Raw genomic sequence first — 27,388 nt, 5'->3', positions numbered from 1 at the left:
GTGCACTGGGGGTGGGGGGCCTCAGCCCAGCCTGCAACCTCTCACTGTCCAGGACCCCTCAGGGGATATCTGACTGCTGGCTTAGGCCCGCTCCCCCTGGGCCTAAGCCAGCAGTTGGACATCCCCTGAGAGTCCTTAGCACTGCCATGGAGGCGGGAGAAGCTCCTGTCACCGCTGCTGGGCTTGCCAGCCATGAGCCTGGCTTCTGGCAAAGTGGTGCTCCCTCTGTGGGAATGCACTGACCACCAGGGGGCAGCTCCTGCATTGAGCGTCTGCCCCCTGGTGATCAGTGCGCCTCATAGCAACCAGTCATTCCATTCCACCGTTTGGTTGATTTGCCTATTAGCCTTTTATTATACTAGTATAGGATGATCATCTCAGGAGACATACAGATTGGCCTGGACACCATGAGGCATGAAGAGGGGGTGAAGATAATGGCACTGCCAACTGACATCGGGAGCCCAAATGTGTCTCAGTTTTGGACTTACCAAATTTGGGGTGCTGGGAATGCCTCCAACTGGAGATGCCAGGCAGAAGTCAGCAAAGTGACTTACTGTTAGGGAGAAGTCAGGGCTGCAGACACAGGATGTCAGAGTCACTCCCACAGAGTGGAAGCACTGAGGGGCAGGGGGTGATAAAAAGGGATCTGACTGCCAAAAGTTGAAAGGGGGAAGATGAGTCCAAGAAGGAACAGCCTCAGAATAGGAGCAAATCCAGGAAAGAGCAAGACTGGAAAACAGTGGAAGGAAGTTTCAAAAGGGAGTTTGTCAGCAGTTGCATATTCATTCATTCATTCATTCATTCAACAAATTTATCAAGCTCCTCCTATGCAGCAGGAACTATTTTAGGCAATGGGGTCACATGATGACCAACCAGGCATATTAATCCCTGCCTCCTGGAGCTTACATTTTTACCAGGAAGACAGAGTAACAACACCAAAAGTAAAGAGAGACATTAAATCATTGAAACCTGATAATTATTTTAGGAAAAATGGAGAATGGAGGTGAGGACAGGATTAACATATGCTGGTCAAGGAAGGCCTTTGGGGAGATGACAGTTACACTGAGACTTTAGGGACCAGGAGGCATTACTCATGCTACAAGCTCGGTAGAGTGTTTAGGAAGCGGGAACTGCATGGACAAAGGTCCTAGGGGAAGAAAAGAATTGAGTATGTCTGGGGAGCAGAGAAAAGACCATGTAGCTGCAGCATAGTAAATGAGGGGGGTGAGGTGCGGGTGATGTTCAGGAGGGAGGCGGGGAGCAGAGAGTAGCACAGGCAGGGTCTTTGAGGTGAGGTAAAGAGCTTGGAACTAAGCCTCTCTGGCCTACATTATGCTAATGCTTGTGTTAAAGCTCCAGGTCAAGGATAAAAAGAGAAGTTCCCAAACATTTTACCACTGCAGAGAATTAAGCTATAGATGTTAAAAAATAATTCAATGTGGTAGTTTATTTAAAAATTTCTGACAAGCAAGAGAAAGGGTTGTATGCTCTTTGTGTTTCTTCTAAAGCAGCGGTTCTCAACGTGTGGGTCGCGACCCCTTTGGCGGTCCAACGACCCTTTCACAGGGGTCGCCTCAGACCATCCTGCATATCAGATATTTACATGACGATTCATAACAGTAGCAACATTACAGTTATGAAGTAGCAACGAAAATAATGTTATGGTTGGGTCACAACATGAGGAACTGTATTTAAAGGGCCAGAAGGTTGAGAACCACTGTTAAAGAAGGACAATTATGCACTCATTTAAATTACTGAGTGACTAATTCCTTTTAATAGCACGGATCTTAGCCTTGGAAATACAACCACACTCAGCCACAGTGGGGCAGCAAAGTAAACAAATAAATCAGCCATCAGGGTTTACAACTTAAAAAAAAAAAATGTTTATATGTTTAGTATTTGATACCTAGGACTCCAAATATTCAACTATCTCAAATATTTTCTTTTTGTTTTTCTGTAGGAGCCCTCAATCTTTCACATTTTGCACCAACATGATTAACACTACATACAACATTTAAAATTCAGGCCATTGTCCTTGTCATTTGAAAAATGCTATGGGAATGCCTTCCTTAAATATTTAAAAGTAGAGTTACCATTTTAAAAAATTAAACAGACATCTTTATTTCCTAGGATTTTTGTACTCAGTGCATTTTAACCTATTTCTGAAGACAGAAATTTAATGTTTAAGTTTGACATCTCTAAACCATACAGGGAATATTAATAAAGCCATATACTTTGTACTTAAATAAGAAATTAACTTTTTCAATATTTCTCCATTTTATATATAAGGTTAATGGCTAAAACATTAATTAATTTCTAATCAATGAGTGAAAGCATAAAATAGATCTCAAAGGTCTTGATTCTATTCCTCCCTTTGAATGGCATTTCTTGTGACCTAGGTACCAATGGCAAAGATACAGTGATGACTTGATCTACATAAGAGTCTTAAGCACATTATAGGCCCTTAAATAGGCCTGTGTCACATTACACAACTTATTGAGGGCATTAGAAAGGTGCCTAGTAGTAGCATGGTGGAAATCAACAGCTGATGTTATCTGGCTAGAAATTGGATCCAATATAATCAATTTAATCTCAAGTATCCAGTTTACTTTCTCCATCCACCTTTTTAAAAAAAGGTGCTAAATAGGAATCTCTTTTATAAACTCAAGTTTTCTGAAACATATTCAGATGCCTTGTTTTCTGAAACAACATTAAGGACTCAAAATTTTGAAGTTTGATCTTCAAGTGACTAAAATGTTTGAGTTATAATTCCAGAAAACTACACAAGGAGTTGGTGTTATCAACAAATATTTTAAAATACTATCAGCACCTTTTCTTTTACGATTCTCAAAATTTTCAGAATTAAAAATTGTTTCTACTCACATAATCCATATAATATCACATTTATTTTTATATGGCACAGAACATATTTATTGATGAAAGGAAGTATTAGGAAGACAAGCCCAGGATTATCTTCAAGTAAGAAAAGCCACATATAATATTAGTTTAACATGCCAAGGCCAGAAAATTCAAAGTTTCAATCCTCACCTTTTGTTGCATATGCACAGACTCACTGGTGGTGTGAGAACTAGATATATGTGTTCTTAAGATTTTAGGCCCATTGCAATACCAGGAAGAGTCTGTCTTCTGTGATTTATAATCTAAGGTTATATGTCATTAAGTCAACCCAATAAACTTTTAAGTCAGGGGTCCTCAAACTTTTTAAACAGGGGGCCAGTTCACTGTCCCTCAGACCGTTGGAGGGCCGGACTATAGTTTAAAAAAAAAACTATGAACAAATTCCTATGCACACTGCACATATCTTATTTTGAAGTAAAAAAACAAAATGGGAACAAATACAATATTTGTATTTGCATGTGGCCCGTGGGCTGTAGTTTGAGGACCCCTGTTTTAAATAATGGTGATTACATAATGACGAGTAATTCTTTTCAATGAATCAAATCTCAGACACCACAAAAATGTCATTAATTAGTAGCAGTTTAATCCAGGGTGGTTTTGTCCCTTTGTTTGGCCTACTGGATGGCCAAATTGTTATTCAAGTTTTATTTTCTAACAATCTCAGGGTATGAGGACATGAAAAAGACCAATTATATAATCAAAGTCAGTCTGTCCTTTTCAAAATTATTATGATGATTGTTCCTATATGTGGTTTCTACCTTAGTCATGTTTCAAGGTCCATCCCAAATGATAATTCTCTCTCTCTACACTTCTCTCAGACCACCAAGAAGAACCAATTTCTTTCTCATGGATACACCTGTGATATTTAAACACACCCCTCTACCATACTCTGCCCAGTTTTCTAATTATATTTGTTGATACTAGTTCTTTTAATAGTTGATTATCCTTTTGAGAAGAAGAATTCCTTAGGACTTGGCACAATGCCTTCATCCAATTATGCAACAAACTTATGTAAGTTGAGAATCTAGTAGATATAGTTACTTTGATAGTGTCACATGTACTTTACCTTGAAACAACAAATCTTTACTAAATTAAGAGTGGTATATAATATTTTATTAAATTAACTGAGTATTTATTAGAAAGGTGACTTGCATACATTGGAAAATATTGAGTAGAAAAATCACTGTCTATATCAGTGGTTTTCAACCTGTGGGTCGCGACCCCTTAGGGGTCGCCTAAGACCATCGAAAAACACATATATAATTACATACTGTTTTTGTGATTAATCACTATGCTTTAATTATGTTCAATTTGTAACAATGAAATTGGGGGTCACCACAACATGAGGAACTGTATTAAAGGGTCGCAGCATTAGGAAGGTTGAGAACCACTGACCTACATGGTTTGAAGTATTCCCCAACTGTAGAACCAATTCCAATTTACCCTGCTTTATTTTTCTCTACAGTACTTTTCAACACTATATATAACATTCTATATATTTAACTCCTTGACTTATTTTCACTCTATTTCCCCTCACCAGGATGTATGAGGAGGCAGGGATTATTGTGTGTTTTGTTCACTGCTACATTCCTATGCCTAGAATAGAGCCTGGAATTCAATAAGTATCCAATAAATATTTGTTAGATGAATGAATAAGTGAATTAAATAAGCATGTAACTTCCAAGAAATTTAGCAGTTCTGATAATTTGTCTAACGGCATATTAATGTTTTCTGTCCCAATGGTGGTACGGACGCCTCAAGAAAACAAAGACATTATGTTGTAGCTAATGCAATTCTAAAAATAGTATAGCATAACAAAAAGCTCAGATAGTACTTAACATTATGTTCTAAATACAAATTAAATAAACAAACAAACAAATGTAAGCTCCATATATTTGACTGGTTTAAATAGGAAGAAGGGAGTGCCATATTATTTTGTCCTGAGTTCACAATCTTAATCAGTCTGGGGCGGAGGGAGAGACATGCCCAAAATAGCTGTTACAACTACCTTGACCTCCAGGAAGAGAGCAGGTGGTCCCAGGCTTACAATGAGACCTACTCTGTCCTTACAGAAAGGGGGAGTGGCCTCTACTCTGCTGGACACAAGCGTTTAACACTGCAGGAGGCATAATACTGAGGTATTACTATTTAAGACAGCAACCAACAGACTATAATGTGCTTTTGTATGGCCCCAAGCTAAGAAGGTCTTTTACACTTTTTTTAAGGGTTGTTAAAAAAAAAAAAAAAAAGAGTGGCGGTGTATGTGCCAGAGAACTATGTGGTTCATAAAGCTTAAAATATTTGCTACATAGTCCTTTATAGGAAAAATTTGCCTTAGATCCTTGGCTCATATTAATTTTAGTCTCCAAAGCCAGCTTTTTTTTCTAGGTACATCTCATAGATTTTGTGCATTTTTCTTTGAGTTTTCCATACAAAGTCACATAGGATGTCTCATGAACCGCATTTGAGAGGCCACCAGAATCAGATAAGGAGTACTCTTTTCATTCCTCATGAAAGCTAACTAAGCAGAGGATCTAGGGCAGTGATGGCGAACCTTTTGAGCTCAGCGTGTCAACATTTTGAAAAACCCTAACTTAACTCTGGTGCCATGTCACATATAGAAATTTTTTGATATTTGCAACCATAGTAAAACAAAGACATATCTTTGATATTTATTTTATATATTTAAATGCTATTGAACAAAGAAAAGTCAACCAAAAGAATGAGTTCGCGTGTCACCTCTGACACGCGTGTCATAGGTTCGCCATCACTGATCTAGGGGGACCTCTCTGTAGCCACTCCAGGAAAAGCAGACCTATGCCCGCTGCAGAATCAGGAGGGAGAAATGTTAACGAAAGTCTTCCTCCAAAATGGTGATAGCAGTTAGACCATGACTCTTAGATTCAAGATACAAAAACGTCTACCAAGAAACAGTGTATAAGTTATTACTCAAAACTCATAAAAATCTGTGACACTAGAACTCTGAGTGCCACTAGAACAATGAAGGTGACAAGAATGCCTTATTTTTTCCTCGTGAATTAAAATGTAGAGAAGCAGAGAAAGAAAGGGAAGTTCTGTTAACTCTTGGCAAGTGGTGGGGCCAGTGGAGGTGTGTGTGTACATAATTCATTTTTTCCTTCTTGGAAATTGATTTGATGGGTATTTCTCTGGCTGTTAGGCCATAATTGTTGTTTTAACACAAGGCTTTTAATCTTTCTTCAAAGCCCAAAGATGATCTATATCCTTTGCTTCACCCAACTATGCACTGCTGGACTCCACAAAGCGAGCTGTACGTTGGCTGTGAAGAGGGTCATCTTTTAATGATTAATGGAGAAAACCTGAAGGTGACTGTGCTTGAGAAGATAGAAGACATATCACCAATGGGTGAGAAACTGCTTTGTTTCATATTCCCAGAAGCGTAGCCATTGGTGATGGTTTTGCACTTAAAGATGAATATGTGTTTTTTCCTATTTTTCTCTTTCTTGGAGACATCTTTGACTCCTTATCCTCCTTTCTCCTGGAGTTAGTTACCAGGTCTAATACCTTCTAGCTAGCTAATGTTTCTTAAATGTTACATGTTCTAGTCAGTCTAGTATCACTCTACAATGCAGATTTCATGTAATCCTCAGAACAGTTTTACAAGGGAGATACATTTTTATCTCCATGGTATAGATGAGGAAATGGAGGCATTGAGAGGTTAGCAAAATAAGCCTGAATTTACATAACTAGTAAACTGTAGAGCTGAAACCTAAACCCAGGCTATAAGACCTCAGAGTCCAGGTTCTTAGCTTCTATGCTATATCCTTTTCCATAATATGCCTGTTCTGCTTAAAAAGCTAATGTGTTCTTTTCTGACCTTTACCCTCTCAACTCTTTCTCCATAATAGTCTTCTTAGTTCAACTGCCATCTTGAAAATTACCTTTATGTTAAGTGGTTAGAATTTCTAAGAGAACCTGATCTACTCTCTTTATATCTGGTGTCCATTCCTGTCCTGTCAGCTCAGTCCAGAGTTGGGCCTGGGTCACAGAAGCAGCTAGGTATAGACCCTTTGAAAAGGGAACCTTTCCAGGCCCAGCTTCTCAAACATGCCCATTGCACTCTCCATTCCTTTCGCTCTTATTATTTCACACCTTGATTTTTGCAACAACCTTAGGACTGACTTCATCGACTTTAATCAACAACTGACTCAAACCAGGCAGCTCATCCCTGCCAAACTGCTCTTCTTAACATGTAATGCATGGATTGCTCCACCTTGCTTTCAAACTCTCTCTAATCTGATCCTACCTGCCCCGTTAGTATTAGTTCCCACTACTCCCCTGTACAAGTCTTCTGTCTAAACCAATGGTTCTCAACCTGTGGGTCGTGACCCCTTTGGCGGTTGAACGACCTTTTCACAGGGATCGCCTAAGACCATCCTGCATATCAGATATTTACATGACGATTCATAACAGCAGCAACATTACAGTTATGAACTAGCAATGAAAATAATTTTATGGTTGGGTCACAACATGAGGAACTGTATTTAAAGGCCAGAAGGTTGAGAACCACTGGTCTAAACAGTCAGTTCTTCCCATCATTTCACAGACACACCTCCTAGCTCATTCCCTTCCCACTTTACTCTCGGAACCCTCCAATTCCCAGCTCAAACATCACCCCCTACAGCAAGTTTCCCCCAACTGCAATGTCCCTCAACTATGCCCTCTCCCATTCCCTGACTCACATGTCACTGATAAAACTGGGACCATTAGATTTGACTTTCCTACCCTAGACCCTCTTTCTTCCTTTTACTCTCACCTGTAGCCTCTGGGCTTGGCTGGCTCTCTAATCTCGCATCCACAATGCCATCCCACAGCTCTCTGAAAAGTAAACCTCTTTTGTGGCCTACATTTCCAATATCACCTATTCCCACTTGACACTTTTAGAAGTTCTCATTATTCCTCCGCTCTCCCCAAATTCTGCCTTCCGCTATTTGCCGTTACCCTTGTCTAGTATGTCTTTCTCTTCCTTGTCTAGCTGGTGAGATTGTCCTCTGTGGAGCCCTCCCTGTCCTCACCCCAACCTTCAGGTATAATTAGGTGCCCTTGTCAGGTGTTCCTTCAGATTCACTGCTTTCTTAGAGCCTCGTCTTGAGCTATTACAGTGTTCCATGTGCATGTCTTTCCCATTAGTCATCAACTCTTTGAAGTTAGGAACTGTGTTTTAATCATCCTTTGGCTCCAAAAGTTAATCCCAGAGATTTCAACAGAGTAAATTAGACCTGTATGTGTTTGTAAATTCAATTATAAAAAAAGGTTTTTCATTTCCAAACTCCTAAAACACTTGTAATATGTTATACCCAATTTAGAACTTAATCATGATAGTCATATGTTGTATACTTTCTTTCTGTATACTATTTCTAATACTTTCCATGGAATAATAGAAGGCTTTCAAAATAGATATTTATCTAACCTCTACAATGTGTAAGATACTATGCAAGGTGCTTCAGAATTGACAGAGATGGAAAATATATAATCTCATAATCTCTACTTTCAAGTGACTTCTATTTTAGTAAAGAGAATACGACAAGTAGTCAGTTAATTACAGTCTGGTAGATTAGGAAGATTTCACTAAGGGAGAACTTCACAAAGTGCTGTGGGGATTCAGAGCAGGGAAACAGGCCAAAATAAGTTATTTTGAAGGCAGAACTTGAAATGGCCCTTGAAGGATGGGTTCACAGGCAGAGAAAAGAGTAGGTGGACTTTTTGGCAATGGTATCTATGTAGACAAAAACCTGGGGTAGTGGAGACACAAGAAGTGGTCCAGTTCACCTGGGGCATCAAGTTTTACACAGAGGTAGTGGGTCATCTGATATCAGATCTGACCTTGAACATAAGGCATAAAATGTTTATACTTAATTCAGCTGACAGACAGACATCAAAAACTCCTGAAGGGGGAAGTACCCCAACTGTAATTGTGGTTGGGGAGATTAACTTAACCATCATTCAAGAAAGGATAATCCTAGTAGCAGGTGGCTATAAGAAGCAGGCACCTAGACTAGGGAAGGAGTCATAAGAAGCAGGACTCTAGTGGCAGTTGGACTGGGAAAAAAGAGATTGCTGGGAGGTGACTAGTGCTGGAAGGACATTGTCCTTTTAGCATCTGGCATAAGGCCACGCACCTGGTATGCAGTAAACAAATAATTTCATGCATGCCATCTGCATGTTTGATCTTGTGGTTCTCATGTTTTACCTAAATAACAAGTGATATGCTTTTGCTATTTCCCCTCAAGGACAGTATATCTTTTTAATATATACTATTATATTAATTTCAGGTATACAACATCCAAGGACAATTTGTTATTAATAACAAATGCTCTTATAGAACATTTTACCTTCTTTTTCCACTGTGTTTTATTTACTGAGGTACCTAAGTTTATATACCATAAAATGTATAAATCTTAAGTATACATCTTGGTGATAATAATATCATCATAATAATAATTCTACAATGTTAGTTACATAGATCTGATGATACTGACCTTAAAAAAAACTGGTGTGACTTATATCAGTAATCATTGCTAAGCAGCTTTTATTATTCATTGTTTGGGAGACATCATAGTACATATTCTAATGTGAAGTTGATTTTCAGAAAAAAAGGATGACAAAGAAATGAATAGTCCTAAGAAATCAAATGAGATGAATTACTCTGTATTGTACTTCTATTTGTGTCACCTGTTTTCCTTGTTTTTCTTTTCTAAAAGGTGGAAGAAAACTTTTCAGTCCAGTCACCATAGCATATCAGAAGGGAGGTGTGCTTGCTTCTGGAATTGTAATGTATTTCTTCTAAAAAATTAATTGCTTTCAAGAAAATATATAATTTCCATTTGTTGCCATTTACTATTATGAGCCATAATTTGGGATGGCAGGTTCTGTGTGATTATTAATTACTAGAGGCCCATTGCATGAAGAGATTCGTGCAATAGGCCTTCCCTTCCCCTGGCTGCCAGCACCGGTTTTCCTCCGGCACCCAGGACCCAGGCCTTCCCTCTGGCCGGAGCCGCCTTCAAGTCTTCGCTGCTCCGGCAGGAGCCGCCTTCAATCTGTGTATGCAAATTAACTGCCATCTTTGTTAGGTTAATTTGCATACTCTCCTGATTGGCTGGTGAGCGTAGTGAAGGTATGGTCAATTTACATGTTTATCTATTATTAGGTAAGAAAGTTCTGTCCTTTTTGGATGCTATTATAAAACTTTTTATTATGAAGAATTTCGAATATATATAAAACTAGTGATCACAGTATAATGAACTACCACATATCTATCTCATTGCAAATAGGCAAAAATAAAATTTTTAAAAAACCATGGCTCCCCCAAACACTTAATATCCATCACCCAATTCCATTCCTGTTTGTGCACTTAAAGTATTATGTTTTCAGATACAATTGGAACCTTTTGTGAAAGCTTCAGCGTAGCCTCCTGTGTGTGTCCATTTCGTTTAACTGTATCATATTGTTATTGGCCATGGTAGAATTAGTATTAATAGCTACCATTTATTTAGTGCTTATTTGGTGCCAGGCACCATGCTAAGTGCTTGCTTGTATTAGCTTATTGTTCCTCCCAACAACCCCATCAAGTAGAAACTATTATTGAAGGAACCATGTCTTACTGAGTTCACTCAGCCTTAGTACATATGAAAAGGGTCAGACCATGTTACTTTTCCATGCTGTGGTAATCAGTGCTAAGATTTGGAGCTGACCTACACTAAAATCTCAGGTCTATTGGTCCTGAGACTACTACTGTTAGCTTTGTCGCTTCCATTGCCACAAATTACATCTCTAGGACCCCAAGGGCAGCTAGTCAATGTTGTCAAGGTAAGAGATGTAGCTCTATCAATGAGAAACAATCTGGAGCTCATAAACCTACACTCGGTTCATAATACCCTTCCCCAACCTTGCAATGGACTACCCCCACTCCTACATTTAGTCTGCATTGAGTGTTTTCTTAGAACTAATTTTTTTTTTTAATATATATTTTATTGATTTTTTACAGAGAGGAAGGGAGAGAGATAGAGAGTTAGAAACATTGATGAGAGAGAAACATCGATCAGCTGCCTCCTGCACATCTCCTACTGGGGATGTGTCCGCAACCTAGGTACATGCCCTTGACCGGAATCGAACCTGGGACCTTTCAGTCCGCAGGCCGACGCTCTATCCACTGAGCCAAACCGGTTTCGGCTCTTAGAACTAATTTAAAGGAAGGATTTGAGCATCTGCTCTGGTGCGGGGTAGAGAATGATGAAAGCACCTGGTATGTTCCTCCCTCTCCCCCCAGTATATAAACCCAGTCATCTCGCAAATGCTTACTCTTAATTATAATGGGGTCTAATCTAGAAATTATGGATGAATTTGCCTAAAGCCTCTTCACTATTGTAGAAGTAACTCAAATTCCTCTTGAGTTGTAAAATTTACCTAAATCTGTTCACGATCAACCAAGCACCTAGCTCATTTTTATTGCATACTGGAAGAATACAAAGGAAACAAACAGCACCCTCCCTACCCTTGGGCCGTTTAGGGAGATGAGTAATTGCACAGAACAGTGATTAAAGAACACTAAGACTAGTCCTCTGAGGTAAGGAGATTGTTATATATACAATCCACACACTAAACTCTGCCTCATTTGCCCTGCCTTCTGTATAATAAAGGAGATGATAAGAAGATAGATGCTAGAAAAGTTCAAAGAAAGAGGTCAGTAAAATTTTAGGTAATTGAAAAATTTATTGCAAAAGAGATAAAATTAAAACTTGATCAGGAACCATGGTTAAAAGTTGTCTTGATAGCCCTAGCTGATTTGGCTCAGTGGATAGAGCATTGGCCTGCGGACTGAAGGGTCCTGGGTTCTATCTTGACTCCATTGTATGCTCTTGCCTCCTTTGTCAAATATTAATTAAGCATAAGGGCTGGGGTTGATTTCTGGGTTCTCTGTTCTGTTCCATTGGTCAATATGTCTGCTTTTAAATGGGAATATTTAACTAGGTTGCAGGCTCCATCCTCAGTAAGGGGCATGCAGGAGGCAGCCAATCAATGATTCTCTCTCATTATTGATTTTTCTATCTCTCCCTCTCCCTTCCTCTCTGAAATCAATAAAAATATATAATAACCTATATATATAAAGGCTATTATGCTAACTGTCCACCCAGGTAATGACATCAGGTAGCAATGCCCAGCTTCCTCTCCCTAGTGATAACTAGCCTCCTTGCAGTTTCTTCAGCCCAGGAACAAGTCGGGGTGCAAACATTATACACTGTAACCAAATGTCTGTGAAGCTTTTTCCTGTGCCTCATCTCATTTGATCCTCACAGAAGTCCTGGAGTAGGTAGATAGGAGACTGGGTGGAAGCCTATTTTCTTTTCATTAGCTGGAAAACAGAGATTTAGAAAGTTTAGAAACTTGACCCAGCTGAAAAGAAGTAAGAAATGGTGGACCTTGAAAATGACTTCAGGTTTTCTCATTGCACAGAATATAGTCAAACACTGCTGCAGTTAAATATTTTACCCTTTGTTCTCCCTGCGTGATCTACAATAATAATGTGCTTCGTGTTGATATTTACTGTTGTGTTGCTGACAATTACCTGAAAGAGAAGTTGGGGTGCTTCACTGGGCTGGAAAAAGTTTAGCTTATCAGAAAGCAGGTCTATTCTGTATCTATATCTATGTCTATATCTATATATCTATATCTATATCTATATATCTTTATCTCTATCTCTATCTCTATCTCTATCTCTATCTCTATCTCTATCTCTATCTATCTCTATCTCTATCTCTATATCTATATCTATAAAAGGCTAAGTTGACTTGTGCATGTGCAGTACATATAAAGCTCTCGCTGGTGCCAATCACACGAGTGTGTTTCGATCTGTCATTGTCAATTGTGAATTTGGTTGACAGTTCTATTATAGAGAAAGGGCGACTGGCAATATTAAAATATTCTAATTAATTTCCTATCAATGTGCATGAATTCATGACCGGGCCACTAGTAAATAAATAAAATAAAAGCTGTTGAGCAAAATATGTTACTTTAAAAAAAGTTACTTAAATAAAGGTAAGAAGACAGGGCATTCTAGATAATGTAAACACAGATTATTCCAAAAATAAACATTAGTTGGTAATACACTAAGTCTTAGCTTGTCTGATAACAAAAGTATACTATGTAATGACTGAAAGTGATTTTTCTGCATTTATCTCGTTTTTGGTCTCTAGGATGGCTTTGTGTATTCTTTAATTATTAAAGAGTCAAGTTACAAAGTAGAAGATTTTCTTCAGGTTGAAGAGCATGTGGGACATATGATGTTTTCTCCCAGTTACAAAATGTTGCTGATTCAAGCAGGGAAGGTATGCTAGATGGCCAATTTTAGTATGCAGTTTTCAGATATCAGATATTATTATATCACCATGGTCCTGGCACCTACAAAACAACACTTGGCTTCCCCCAAGTGGGATACAGGCCCTGCCACCATCCCAGAGCGACAGCCCACCAAATAGCAGCCAATGCTGCCAAGACCCCATGACACAAAATGTGGCCCACAGCCCAGCCCAGTCCAGAAACAGTCACTGTGGGCACCAGGGAATGACAATATGTAGCAGTGCCCAGTTTCCTCTCCCTGGCAACCAGCTTCCTTTCTTCAGCCCAGGAACCCGACTTGCTTTATAGCCAGGTGCAAACATTTTACAGTTTTACCAAATGTTTGTGAAGCATTTTCCCGTGCCTCATCTCATTTGATCCTCACAGAAGTCCTGGAGTAGGTAGATAGGAGACGCTGTAGAATCCTATTTTCTTTTCATTAGCAAGATGCAAATAGTGATATTAAAATATTTCTTCTAATTAATTTCCTTTCAGTGTGCACGAATCCGTGCACCAGGACACTAATGTTTTAATAAATAACAATTAAATGACAAACTTAAAATATTTAGAACATGAAATTATTTTCTTTAAAAAAAAAAAGGTAACATAACAGAAGGGAGAAAGACCCAAATAGAACTTCTAAAAAAAGAAAAATATACTGACAAAGTAAAAATTAAATGAATATGTCTGATAGAAATTGGACACCGCCAAAGAATTAATAAACTGGAAAATAGATTATAAATTATTCAGAATATAGTCCAGAGCCACAAAAGGGCAGGAAATATGGAAGGGAGGGTATGAGACATGAATGATACAGTGAAAAGACCTAACATATGTTTGATTAAAATCTCAGAGAGGAGAGAATGGGACAGAGGCAATACTTAAAGAGATATTTTCCAGAACTGATTGAAGACATGAATTTACAGATTCAAGAGGCCCAGTGAATCCTAAGCAGGAGACATAAAAAGATATCTACCTTAGACTTAACAAAGTGAAATTGTTGTAAACCAGGGCAAAGAGAAAATCTTAAAAGAAGTCAGAGAAAAGCAGGTTATTTCAAAGGAATTTCAATTAGAATAACTTCTGACATCTATGTGGCAATAATATAAGTAAGAAATAGTGACTATATCTTCCATGTGATGATCAGCATATTACTAAGTATACTTTTATTCCACGTGGCCAGATCCCCCAGTGGGATGTAAGCTGCATGAGGACAGGGGCTTTTTGCCAATTTGGTCCTTTAATGTAGCCCCAGCATCCAGAGCAGTGTCTGGCACAGTGTACCCATTTAATATCTGTTGAAATATTAATGACACATAAAATCAGTAAATATCTACCAGATTTTAGACTCTACAGAGTTGTTTTTACATAAACAAGAACAAAAAAATTCATGTTTAACTCAAACTTGAAGAACTTGTGATTAGTAGAAAACAGGACTTCTTATTGCTAGGTAAGTAACCATACCATATTACAGTTACTTGGCAGAGATGCATAACTTACAGGCTAGATTTTTTTTTTTTTTTTTTGAGAAGTGAATTTGGGAGCTGAAAATGGTAAACAAGTCATAAAGTGACAGCTTCGACCACATCTTCACAATTTCCACAAAGACTTATTAAAAGCTTTCATTAGTGTCCAACATGATCTAGTATGTGATAGGATTTAGTTCATCTTAACAGTTTTTCTAGTTTTCCACATTTCTCAAATTTTCTACATCAACAGACATTATTTTTATTTTTTTTTACCGTTATTATGTACTTCATTACATATACCTTTACTAAGAATACTTTTATTAAAAATGTATATCCTTAAGATAAATATGTTATTTACATAAATGGCTTTGTACAGGTCTCCCTGTGCACAACAGGCATTATTTTTAAAGTCAGAAAAAAGTTTTTTTTGTTATGTTTTCTAACTTAAAAAACAAATGCCTGGAATTGGAGAAAAGAATAAAGACCCACTTATTGATTATGATGAGTGAATCAATAAACACATTATATATCTAGATTTCAAGATTTTCAAGGTCAGTGCCTTAAGGAGTTGATTTCTAATATTCCATCACCTAGTCCCATTTAGTGCTTTACTCACAGGAGGCATTTAATATGTATTTGTTGAACTGCTCGCATAACAATTGCATTAATTTTTTTTCATGTTTTTCTTTTGGTATATTTAAAGGGATCTGTTTATATTTACACATTTGGTGAGGAGCCAACCTTGGAAAAAATCCTAGAGGCTTGTGATGGGAAATTTCAAGCAATTGACTTAATCACACCTGGAAATGAATATTGCATGGTAAGGAATATTTGTTGTGTTACAATAGGATTTAAACATGAGATTTTAGAAGTTTGTGTGCAAACTGATGCAAATAGGAGGTAGAGATTATTCTTGAAGATGTGGTAGAAATGCCAACCACTTTCATCATCAAATGTATTCCCAAGTTAAATGACATCATCATCTTGGTACTCCATAATATTAACTTCTATTGCCAACGCAACAGAAATTTTAGGAGCCATTCTGTTTGCATTCACCATACAAACTTTCCAAGCCAGACCTTGAAACACATTCATCACTAATGAGTCATCAACACTGGTTAAATTATTAGTATTTACCCTCTTTCAAAGTGATGCAGTCCCATTTGAAGGTGAAAATGAAAGAGCTGCCATGCACAAAGCATAAATCCCATCTACTTAGGAAAAAGCCCACCCTCTAGATTTAGAAAAGAAACCTCTATATTTAGAAAAGAAACTTTTTTTCTAGGTGTTTAACTATTTACCTATTGCTTATCTCAAGAAACATATTTTACTTTTCATATGATTTATCAGCAAATCCATTAAGATTTGGGGAGCTCTAACAAGTAAAAAATACAAAGATTATGGAATAGTTAACATTTAAATTTTCTTCCAATCTGGAGGTTCTGATCATATGATTTTTTTCCCTCCAGGTGTTCTCTGATAAGCATTATTTATATTCATATGTTCGTTTCAACTCAATTAAAAATTCCATACAAGGTTTCCACATTTAGGGTTTAGATACTTGATCCACATTTTCATGTTACCTACTCCATAGTAAGTAAAAAAAACAGAAATCATACCACATTGCAGTTACTTAAAGCTGCTTTCAGTCTTGATCTTGTGAAAGAGTAAAAATTATTTGTTAAAATGAACAATATGAACTTCAGGATTCAGTCCAGCATGTAAGGAGACTCACAAGAAGAAAAAATCTGAATGAATTTAAAATCAGTAATTCTTCTTAGATCCACCAGATTGAGGTCATGGGGAAGATCACTGCCCCCAAAATTATAGAGACAGACAGACAGATACAGAGAATCACATCGTGTGGAGTTGATGCCCAGAAGTAGAAACCACACTGGAGCCAGTACCAGGGGGATTGCAATGGAAAAATATGCACACCTCAGACCTTATTTAAGAAATCTCGTGGGAAATCTAAAAACAACAGGGGGAAACAAAAATAAGAATACCAAAGGGAGCAACCAAGATGTCTTTCAATAGGAGAATGGATATACAAATTGTGGTACATTTATACAATAGAATATTATTCATCACTCAAATGAGCTTTTAAGCTATGAAAAGACTTAGAGGAAATGTAAATGCATATTGCTAAGTGAAAGAAGCCAATTTGATAAGGCTGTATGATTCCCTCTATATGACATTCTGGAAACAGCAAAACTATGGAGAGAAAAGGATCAGTGGTTTCCAGAGATCCAGTGGGGAGGGAGGGAGGGAAGAAAGGATGAAGAGGTGAAGCAGAGGATTTTTAGGGCAGTGAAACTATTCTGTACGATCCTGTGATGGTGGATACATGTCATTATACATTTGTCAAAACCCATAGAATGTGTAACACAAATAGTGAACCATAATGTAAACTGTGGGCTTTAGTCAATAATAATGTATCAATATTGGTTCATCAACTGTAACAAATGTACCACATTAATACAAGATGTCAATAATAGGGGAATTGTGTATATGAGGGAGGAGGAAAGTCTCTGTGCTTTCTGCTCAAATCTTCTGTCATCCTAAAATTGCTCTTAAAAACAAAGTCTATTAGTTAAATCAATAATGTAAAATTTTCTATTTCTAGGTTTATTCATTAGACAATAATCCCACTGAATTTTAAGTAATTTTATCTCAATTATGTTACACAGAAAAAGTATTTATTTTACTTTTCTAATCCTAATTAGTAATTATGTTAGTTAAGTTATATTAAAATAGTAGTTAATATTTGTTAAAATCAGAAGTATTTTTTTAAATTAATAAATCTTTATGTTCAGATTATTACAGAAGTTCCTCTTTTTTCCCCCCATAGCTCCCCTCCACCTGGTTCCCACCCCACCCCATGCCCTTACCCCCCTCCCCACTGTCCTCATCCATAGGTGTAAGATTTTTGTCCAGTCTCTTCCCACACCCCCCACACCTCCTTCCCCCCAAGAATTGTCAGTCCACTCCCTTTCTATGCCCCTGCTTCTATTATATTCACCAGTTTATTCTGACTTAATTTTTAGGTTCATTTGTTGATAGATATTTATTTGTTGTCACTTTGTTGTTCATAATTTTTACTTTACCTTTTCCTTCTTCTTCCTCTTCTTAAAGGATACCTTTCAGCATTTCATATAATACTGGTTTGGTGGTGATGAACTCCTTCAGCTTTTTCTTGTCTGTGAAGCTCTTTATCTGACCTTCAATTCTGAATGATAGCTTTGCTGGATAAAGTAATCTTGGTTGTAGGTTCTTGCTATTCATCACTTTGAATATTTCTTGCCACTCCCTTCTGGCCTGCATGGTTTCTGTTGAGAAATCAGCTGACAGTCGTATGGGTACACCCTTGTAGGTAACTAACTGTTTTTCTCTTGCTGCTTTTAAGATTCTCTCTTTGTCTTTAGCCCTTGGCATTTTAATTATGACGTGTCTTGGTGTGGTCCTCTTTGGATTCCTCTTATTTGGGGTTCTCTTCGCTTCCTGGACTTGTAAGTCTATTTCTTTCATCAGGTAGGGGAAGTTTTCTGTCATGATTTCTTCTAATAGGCTTTTAGTATCTTGCTCTCTCTCTTCTTCTGGCACCCCGATAATTCGGATATTGGTATGTTTGAAGTTGTCCCAGAGGCTTCTTACACTATCTTCATATTTTTGGATTCTTTTTTCGTTTTGCTTTTCTGGATGGGTGTATTTTGCTTCTTCATATTTCAAATTTTTGACTTGATTCTTGGGATCTTCTAGTCTGCTGTTGGATCTCTGTATATTATTTTTAATTTCAGTCAGTGTATGTTTAATTTCTGAGTGGTCCTTTTCCATTTTTTTGGCATTCTCATTAAGATCCTTAAAGGTCTCACTAAGTTCCTCGGAGGTTCGTAGAAGATTCTTGAGTAGCCTTATAACTATGGTTTTGAACTCTATGTCCTCCATTAGTTTGCTTTCCTCCATTTCTTTCATTTGTGACATGTTTCTTTGTCTCCACATTTTTGGCTGACTGTGATGACCCACTGTGTCTACAGTGGAAGAACTGCTGTGCTGGAGACACCCTTATGGGGTAGGACTTGCTTCAGTGGGGCTTTGGTGCTCACTGAGTCTGCTTCTTGAGTGTGTCCCTTATGGATGTGAGGAGTTGAAATCTGGTATCTGACCAGGGGTACCCTGGCTTCTGGATCTCCAAGTCAACCACTGTGTGAGTCCACCCAGCAGGAGCTACAGCGGATCAGCATATTTCTCCTCTTTGTTTGGGGTTTGGAAGTTTTGGAGCTCTCTGACCCAGCTGCAGCTTGTTAGGTTAGGCTGCAAAAGTGCAGGTGATTCCTTTGCGCAGCTGTGCACAGCTAGGTTGGGGATGTAAATTGAGTGGGGCGGGGTCTCAGAGAATCACCAGGGTGGAGAAAACAGCAATGGCTGTCGTCAGCCTCTCCACGATTCCACACGTCTCCGCTACTCTGCGTCTCTGCGTCCAGAGTCCCTCTGCGTCCCCAGCCCCGCGCCCCCACAGCAGCAATGATCCCTGCGAGCAGCTCTACGAGAAAGCCACCCTTGCTTTCCGACGTGCTGCAAGACAATCCAGTTTCTCCCCGTAGGAGTCCGGGACCCCAGAGTCTCTCCGGAAATGACTTCAATGCATTCGAGAGCTTGTATCCCCTTCCGATTGAAAAAAACCACGCACCCAGGTGCAGCCACCTCGCGAGCGCCTTTGTACCTCTGTTCTTGGAGCCTCTGCACCTCCTACCCGGTCTCAATGTGCTTTTTTCTTTCCTTCTAGTTGTAGAACTTCCACTCGGCCAGCTTTCCCGTGGTTCTGGATGATAGCTGTTTTGTCTTATAGTTGTAGTTGTGGGGGGCAGCACGCACGTACAAGTTTATACCTTATGCCACCATCTTGGTTCTCCTAAAATCAGAAGTATTGATGTTGAGATTGTGAAGTAATTATAATCCACATAAGTAAAATAAAATTTTATACTAAATAATCAGAGTGATATACATACTAGAGAAGCATTTAGAACATGCTTCCAAAACAGTCTTGTTTTCCACTTAGAGTTTTATTTTTAATTTTTTTCAGACAGCCACGTATTCAGGGGAAGTTTGTATTTGGAGGATAGAGGATGGTACTTGTATCAGCAGGCTTTCTCTAAATACACCTGTAAGTATGCCTTATAAATGGACTTCTAAAAATATGTTGCATTCTAACCCAATCAATCTACTCTTGCATATTCACCTGTCAATAGTCTGTAACAATACAGTTTCAGATGCCTTATTGCATTTTTACCTTGTATATTTAGAATAATTCTTGTGTATATAGTATATTTTATAGCCCAGAGGATGGAACTTGAGGCACTACATTGGTATATAGGAAAGGAAAAGTTTTTCTGTGGTTGCAGTTATTTATGAAATTCTAATGGTTTCTCTCTCATTCATGGTATAATTTCATTGTGGATTGACAGGGTCTCTGCTCCACATAGACTCTCAGGGAGATAGGCCGATGGAGGCTCCTCCAACAGAATAGCTCCTTGGTTCATGGCATGGGAAGAGAGTGCTAGAGGGTCTTGAATTCGCAGTTAAGTGCTTTTACTCAGAAATAAAATATTCTCTTGGCCATAACTAGCTAAATGGTCCCATCTAACCTCAAGGGGATTAGTTAGAAATGAAAGAAAATTGCCATTGTAAGCAGCTTGAACCAAAAATTAAAAAGTAGGGGTTTTGGATTAAAAGGTTATAAAGTATAGACATTGTCTGGCCTCAGTTGAGGCTCAACCCAGCAACTCAAATGGTATTACCAAGAACCTTGTTTTTCTGTCTGAGTACCATGTGTTTAGTTTCATCTTAGGCTTCATTTAGTGGTGCCCAAATGCCACAGGTGCCACGCCCACATCAGACTATCAGGAAAGAGAGCCTGCTACAGTGGAAGGAGGAAGAGAAAGGAAGTTTCTCCTTTTTATTTATTTTTAAAGTTTCTCCTTTTTAGAAGGCTCAGTAAATGTCTTCTAAGATCTTAATACATCCCTGCACTAATCACTGTGTACAAGGGGATGAGAAATGCTCATTGGCTTAAGCTCAGCCCTGAAATGAGTCAGATCTATTCCACTCAACCCTGAAAATAGGAGAGGGTTTCTCAGTGGATACTCACAAAATTGTCTAGTAGTTACTTGGAAACAAAGTACAGCATAGTGAATATATTCAATCATATATGTAACTATGTGTGGTACCAGGTGGATACTTGAAATATTGGGGGGACAACTTTGTAAAGTATATGATTGTCCAATCACTCTGCTATATATCTGAAACTAATACAAAATAATGTTGACTGTAAACTAATAAAATAAAATTAGCCTGGCTGGTGTGGATCAGTGGTTGAGCATCAACCTATCAACTAAGAGGTCACGGTTCAGTTCCCAGTCAGGGTGCATGTTCAGGTAGTGGGCTCGATCCCTAGTGGGGGATGTACAGGAGGCAGCCAGTCTATGTTTCTCTCTCATTGACATTTCTATCTCTGTCTCCCTCGCTCTCTAAATAATCCACAAAAACATATTTTTAAAAAATCTTTAACATTCTATAAAGATGTCAAAAAGGTGCTAGGAATTTATTTAATTTCTTATTTTATTTTTAATTATTATTGGTGTAATCTTATAACCATTTAGGGATGAAAATGAAGCCATTGCTTAAAGTTCAAGAAATTTATTTATATTTTTATCATTCTAAGTTTAGGATAAAAGAATAAGATGTACAGATTCTTGAGACTTATTATACAATTGGTTAGTTCAGAAATGTTGAATAGATAATTTGTCATACTACACAACATGAGCCACTCTTTTCTAATTCTTTTCCAATAAACTGTAGAATTCTGATGTGTAGGAGATCTGGCTTTGTTTTTTTGTTTTGTGTGTGTGTGTGTGTGTGTGTGTGTGTGTGCGTGTGTGTGTGTGTGCTTGTTTGTGGGGGTTTTTGGCACCATGAAGTTAAGCATCTGGGGCTTATTTAAACAGACGACAGTTCTGGCTTGCTCTCCCTCCTCCTTCACTGCGGTAGTGGGGACTGTGAATGGCTCTGTCCACTTCATTGATACCCTGGAGACCGCATCCCCTGAGGAAATTCACATGGTCCATCTCTCTGACAGCGAAATTCAGCACCTCCTGTAAGTACTGCCTGCTTCTGGCAGCAATGTTGTTAGACCTGTCTGTTGAGAATTCCAGTGAAGCCATAATTCCTTTACATTTTAAATTTTATGTGGTATTTTTGGAAATTAATATATTGACCCTGTTCAGTGTTAAAAAAAAAAAAAAAAAAGTACAGAGGGATGTGTAGTGAAAGGTGTCCTACCCTTGTCCCTGAACCCCAGTTCTCCTCTCTGGAGGCAGCCTGTTCCCAATTTCTCGTGTCTTCTTTCCAGAGATATTTTATCCATAAGCAAGCAAAAAAAAAGATGCACACTTACTTTTTTACACAAATAATTATCAAGCACTTAGAGTGTGCCAGGCACTTCTATTGTATTAACTTTATGAGATACCCGTATTGTCTCCACTTTACAGATGAGGAAGATGAGCACAAAGAGCTTAAATAACTTGCTTAATATTGCACAGGTGTACATGGCAGATGTGGGGATCAGAGCTCAGGCAGTGGGGGTCCTGTCGTTGCCTTTCTCTAAATGGGAGGAAACCATATACAGTGTTCTCCATCTCCTTTCTTCTCCTTCTCCTCCTTCTCCTCCTTCTCCTCCTCCTCCTCCTCCTCCTCCTCCTCCTCCTCCTCCTCCTCCTCCTCCTCCTCCTCCTCCTTCTTCTTCTTCTTCTTCTTCTTCTTCTTCTTCTTCTTCTTCACTTATTAGTGTATCTTGTAGAATGTTTTCTACCCACACATAAAGACCCCCCTGGTTCTTTTTTTACAGATATACAGTATTTCATTATACAAATGTACTATCATTTTTAAAAGACAGCATATTGGTGGGCATTTAGATGATTTTAAATCTTTTGAAGCAAGACTTGAGAAGATAGCATAGAGACATTGGGTTTGGACTCATGTATTATTATTATTATTATTATTATTATTATTATTATTATTTATTTATTTATTTATTTTGTTAGTTTATCATAATGGTAGTTTTAATAAGAACTGACATTTGTGTCCTGTCACACATTGTAGCTTATTGAATGTGATCTTCGTCCCACCATTCAGGAAGGTATTATGCTTGTGCCTATTCCACAAATGAGGGAATTTAGGTTCAATAACCACCCTCCAGTTACACCTCTCTGCCGGGGTCCAGCCCCAGCAGGTCCAGGGGTCCCCAAAGGTGTGGACGGAGTCGGCGAAGAAGGAATGACACGGAGACAGCGTTCAGTTGATCAGCAGCCTAGCCAGGATCTCCAGCCAAGTTCTGGTCTTGATCTCCAGAGAGGCTCTGCTGTTTATTGTCTTGTTACATCCGTATTTATACCAGTTGATTTTAATCCTGTCAATTTCTATTACAAAGGTTAGGGCGTTTCTTATCTCCATTCCAGGGAGTAAAGATTATGTAGCTTAAGCATGATTGTTTGTAGTGATTAACTACCCGCCTGGCACTTAGTTAAGGAGTTTCATGCCCTCCCTGACTTCAGGGAAAAATTCCTACCTGGGGAAACAACCTTTCTAGGAGAGGCATCCCCTCCCTGACTTCAGGGAAAAATTCCTACCTGGGGAAACAACCTTTCTCAGAGAGGTGACCTTGGTTAAAACACACAGCGCTAAGGGGAGCAAACATATTAAGAACAGTATGCTATATACGCCAGGTCCCTTGAAACATATGCTGTGCAGATGTTTCTTTCCTGCAGCGACTGTGTCAAGCAGCAAGGATGGACCGGCTTCCGGCACCTCTCCTCAGTGCCATGTTTTTGTTGCATCTTCTTTCTCAGATACCTTCTCTCATATACTAATTTGTATTTCCCCACTTTTTCTAATTGGATGAAGGTGGAGAACCATTTCACTACATCCTTCCTCCTGCCAGGTACTAGTCCTGAAGGGTACTGACATGTACTCATCACTTATTTCAGAATTGCTTATTTCCACTTGAAATATCTAGAAAGCTCTGTTGTTGTATTTCATTCACTTATCCTATATAATAAAACCCTAATATGCAAATCAACCGAATGGCGGAACGACCCATCACTATGATGCACACTGATCACCAGGGGGCAGACGCTCAATGCAAGAGCTGCCCCCTAGTGGTCAGTGCACTCCCATAGGGGGAGCGCCGCTCAGCCAGAAGCCGGGCTTACCTAAGATGGCAGCCGGACATCTCCCGAGGGGTCCTGGACTGCAAGAGGGCGCAGGCTGGGCTGAGGGCCCCCCCCCCCCCAATGCATGAATGTCGTGCACCGGGCCTCTAGTGATGAAATAATTGCCCATCTTTAAGTGAATCTTCTTGACTGTGTTGAAATTTGGAAATAGCATTAACCTAGAATGTAATGATTACATTTATACATATTCGCTTGGCTTTTATAAGGTCAGATAATATTGAAAAATCACAGACCGTAAGAATGACTGGTTTTGAATGGATCTCTGTGCTGTTGTTCAATAAATATTTACCATCTTATTAGTGAAACAAGTAAAATCAGATTTCTTCTTTTCCAGTTATGACCAGCGAGGACTGTTTCTATTAGCTGGGACATTACAAGGATACATCTTTGTTATCAATGCCAAACCCTCAAGCTCATTTCAGATTTTTGGATACGTAGGTACTACATAAAATGCTTATTAATTTAAAATATTGGTCACTTTATTCCAAAGAACTTAAGGTGGTGAAAATGGGGCTATAGTTATTATAGATAATTATTTGTGGCTTATTTTCTAAAAGAGAAACATTTAAATAACTGTTAAAAGTTACTTAGGAGAACTCCTATATCATATTTAGAGGTGTTTGGTGTATCTGCTTGGTACATAGTTGATACTAAATAAATTTTCTTGTATCAATCAATGAATTAATTAATGAAATGGCTAAATATTCCTAATGTTATTACAAAGAGACGTTTGATTGTTTATCCCTGAAATATTTTTTAAAAATAATATTTGACCTCTATTTAATAAAGATATTTAAAGAAAGTTTTATGACATGAGTAATGTTACTGTACTTCTTTAAACAAAATGATATCCAGCTTTTTTCAATAATGTTTATTTAAATACCCAAGTAAACCACATTTGTAGAGGCAAGATAGCACTTATATGATAAACAGTAAGAACTAATATATTCTCTCTGGCTTTAAGTACTAAATACATATATCTATTTCACCTGAATATATTTTTAAAATCCATTCGCCTACTAGGTATAAAATGCAGAGATCCAATTATCTAGGTTTCTGGAGGACAAACTAATCCTGTGTATTTCCACCGCACGCACCCTCGATACCTTGACTAAGATGCAAAGAACACTAAAGGCTACATTTGTCCAATATTGGGAGTGGGCAAACCAGCTAGAGTGGGCATTCCAGGGGCCAGAGCATGCAGGTGTTCTGAGTTTGGTAGGCCTGGAGGATTCCTTGGAGTCCTCCCTGCCTGGGAAAGACGCTGAGCCCGTCAAGCTGGGTTGAATTGTCCAACCCAGACATCTTATCAGGAGACCCCCTTATCTGTTCATCACTTACTACGTTGAAAGATCAGTTTAAATATCTAGTAAATTTGGATCTAAAGATTTAGTGAAGGCAATTGTATAATGTGATATCTTACTTGGGAAGATAAAGACTCCTTAAGTTTATCGATGAGCACTTGTGGTGTTGATCTCTGTTTTCTTTCAGAGGTGATCAAAGGCATTTTACAGATATCCACAGTGTCTGTTTTGGAAACAGACATAGTGGAAGTGATGGTGCTTTCTCCACTTCCAGCGACAGGACGGAGCAGGCTGGAAATATTTACTCTGCCTAAAATACTACCACTAGGTAAAGAAAAGCCAAGCAACCAAGTCTGTCCTGGACCCAGACAAGTAGTTGCTATAGCTTTGTTTTTCTTCCTCTTCTGATAGCATCGCCCCTCCCCCTTAACATATAAAGAGGTAAAATGGCCATCTTTTGTGTATCTTACAAAGTGAAACTAATGAGGCTACTAAACAGTATGAAATGTGGACTTCTTCTAGGCCTTGTCATGCGTAGGAATCTACCAAATTACCAGGGCAAAGAAACGGGGTCAACTGGCACTTCGGTCAGGTTGATTTGCCATTTTGTGGTGTCTCCTTTTGTAATTTTAAACAAATATAGTCACATTCATCCAGGGTGCTGTGGAGCTACTTTCACTGATGAAATTCTAAGGAAAGCTTTCTGGCTAGAGGTCTGATAAAATAGGCACTCTTTCTGTTTTAGGTAACAAGTATCTAGGTAGCTATTTTGCAAATAGATAACTGTAGAACATAAGAGAGCTAAAAACCTCAAAGTGCATTTATATTTTAATTAGCCATGTTTTAATTAAAGATTATCATGAGTTTCTTTGAATGATATAGCTCTGTTTAATTGATGAAACTAACTAAGGCCTTGTAAAAGATATTATATTCACTATTAATTATTTAATACTCAAGTATTTCAAATGGAGCCAAGTTGTTTTTAAGTCATTTTTATCACCTACTAGCCTCTGTATTATTAATTGAGCATTTAAATTTTTTTATTTCACTTTTCACAGTTTTTTTATAACAAAAAATAAAATCAGTATATGGTACAATTTGATCTCTCTTCTTCCTTAAATCTTACAGTTTTTGCAAACTTTGCTGATGAAAGAGGGAGGATGAGAGATGAACTCATTCATAAGTTCCTGTATGAGATAGAGCACTCTCTGTCCTCTGCAGTGTTGGACTTCCAAAGTCGCATCATATACGGTTTCTGTAAAGACGTGCCGTACATCTGCTGCTATTGTCTTCCTGAAAAAGTAGGCCAAAACTTAAGCTTGCCATCATTTATGTCAGCAATCAAGATTGACACATGGTATTACTTAGACTTGATCCATGCTTTAACATTATAGTCCAGTTAACAAATGGCTTTATTATAGTACATCATTTCCTTGAACACGACTTGTTAATCCATCAAAATATGTTGCAGCAACCTCACACTTGTGTTACATATATCATACTTGTCAGATAAATATACAGATGACATAATGTTAGTTTAGTGCCTTGAAAAAACAATCTAATATTAGAAAATATACCCCACAGGTGTCCGGGGCTACAGAATTGATGATTTTCAGTGGAAATTTGTACTTAAATTCTAAGCAAAATTGTACAAAATAGAGACATGGGGAAATATTGTGGACCATCTTTCTGGGGGTTGAGGGAATGGGATTGCTGAGGTTGGGAGGGAGTAGGATTGGTGGGGACGGGAGGGGCAGGGCATTCCAGACAAAAGTCACAGTGTGTGCAGAGGCTTGGAGATGGGAGTATGTGAAACACATAGGGGGTTTATTGAGCAATTTATTTTGACTTGAGCATGGGGTTATATGAAAATGATTCGTGAGAAATATTGTCAGTATAGTGTGGGATCTTTATTGGTAACTAACATATAAAGACTTTTCTTAGTTGGTCAAAATGAACTTTTATTTGCAAACAAAGATGAAAAATGTGATACAAATACAGATGCCTACTTTGTATCAGTTTATTTCCAGTGACTGAG

At 38.3% G+C, this 27,388-nt stretch overlaps 1 protein-coding gene across 1 annotated transcript in view; it reads left to right on the top strand.

The window, feature by feature from the left end:
* Positions 1–27,388, top strand: part of CFAP43 (cilia and flagella associated protein 43) — an 84,290-nt gene that overhangs the window by 11,259 nt on the left and 45,643 nt on the right. Inside the window, exons 6-14 of the mRNA XM_059661328.1 lie at positions 6,144–6,303; positions 9,660–9,727; positions 13,152–13,283; positions 15,466–15,582; positions 19,843–19,923; positions 21,764–21,912; positions 24,381–24,484; positions 25,538–25,678; positions 26,479–26,651. Coding sequence (XP_059517311.1) covers positions 6,144–6,303; positions 9,660–9,727; positions 13,152–13,283; positions 15,466–15,582; positions 19,843–19,923; positions 21,764–21,912; positions 24,381–24,484; positions 25,538–25,678; positions 26,479–26,651 — 1,125 coding nt within the window. The remainder of the gene's footprint in view (positions 1–6,143; positions 6,304–9,659; positions 9,728–13,151; positions 13,284–15,465; positions 15,583–19,842; positions 19,924–21,763; positions 21,913–24,380; positions 24,485–25,537; positions 25,679–26,478; positions 26,652–27,388) is intronic.

This window comes from Myotis daubentonii, chromosome 13 (genome assembly GCF_963259705.1).
Source record: "Myotis daubentonii chromosome 13, mMyoDau2.1, whole genome shotgun sequence".
NCBI lineage: Eukaryota > Metazoa > Chordata > Mammalia > Chiroptera > Vespertilionidae > Myotis > Myotis daubentonii.
This window is presented reverse-complemented; position numbering and strand designations above follow the sequence as displayed.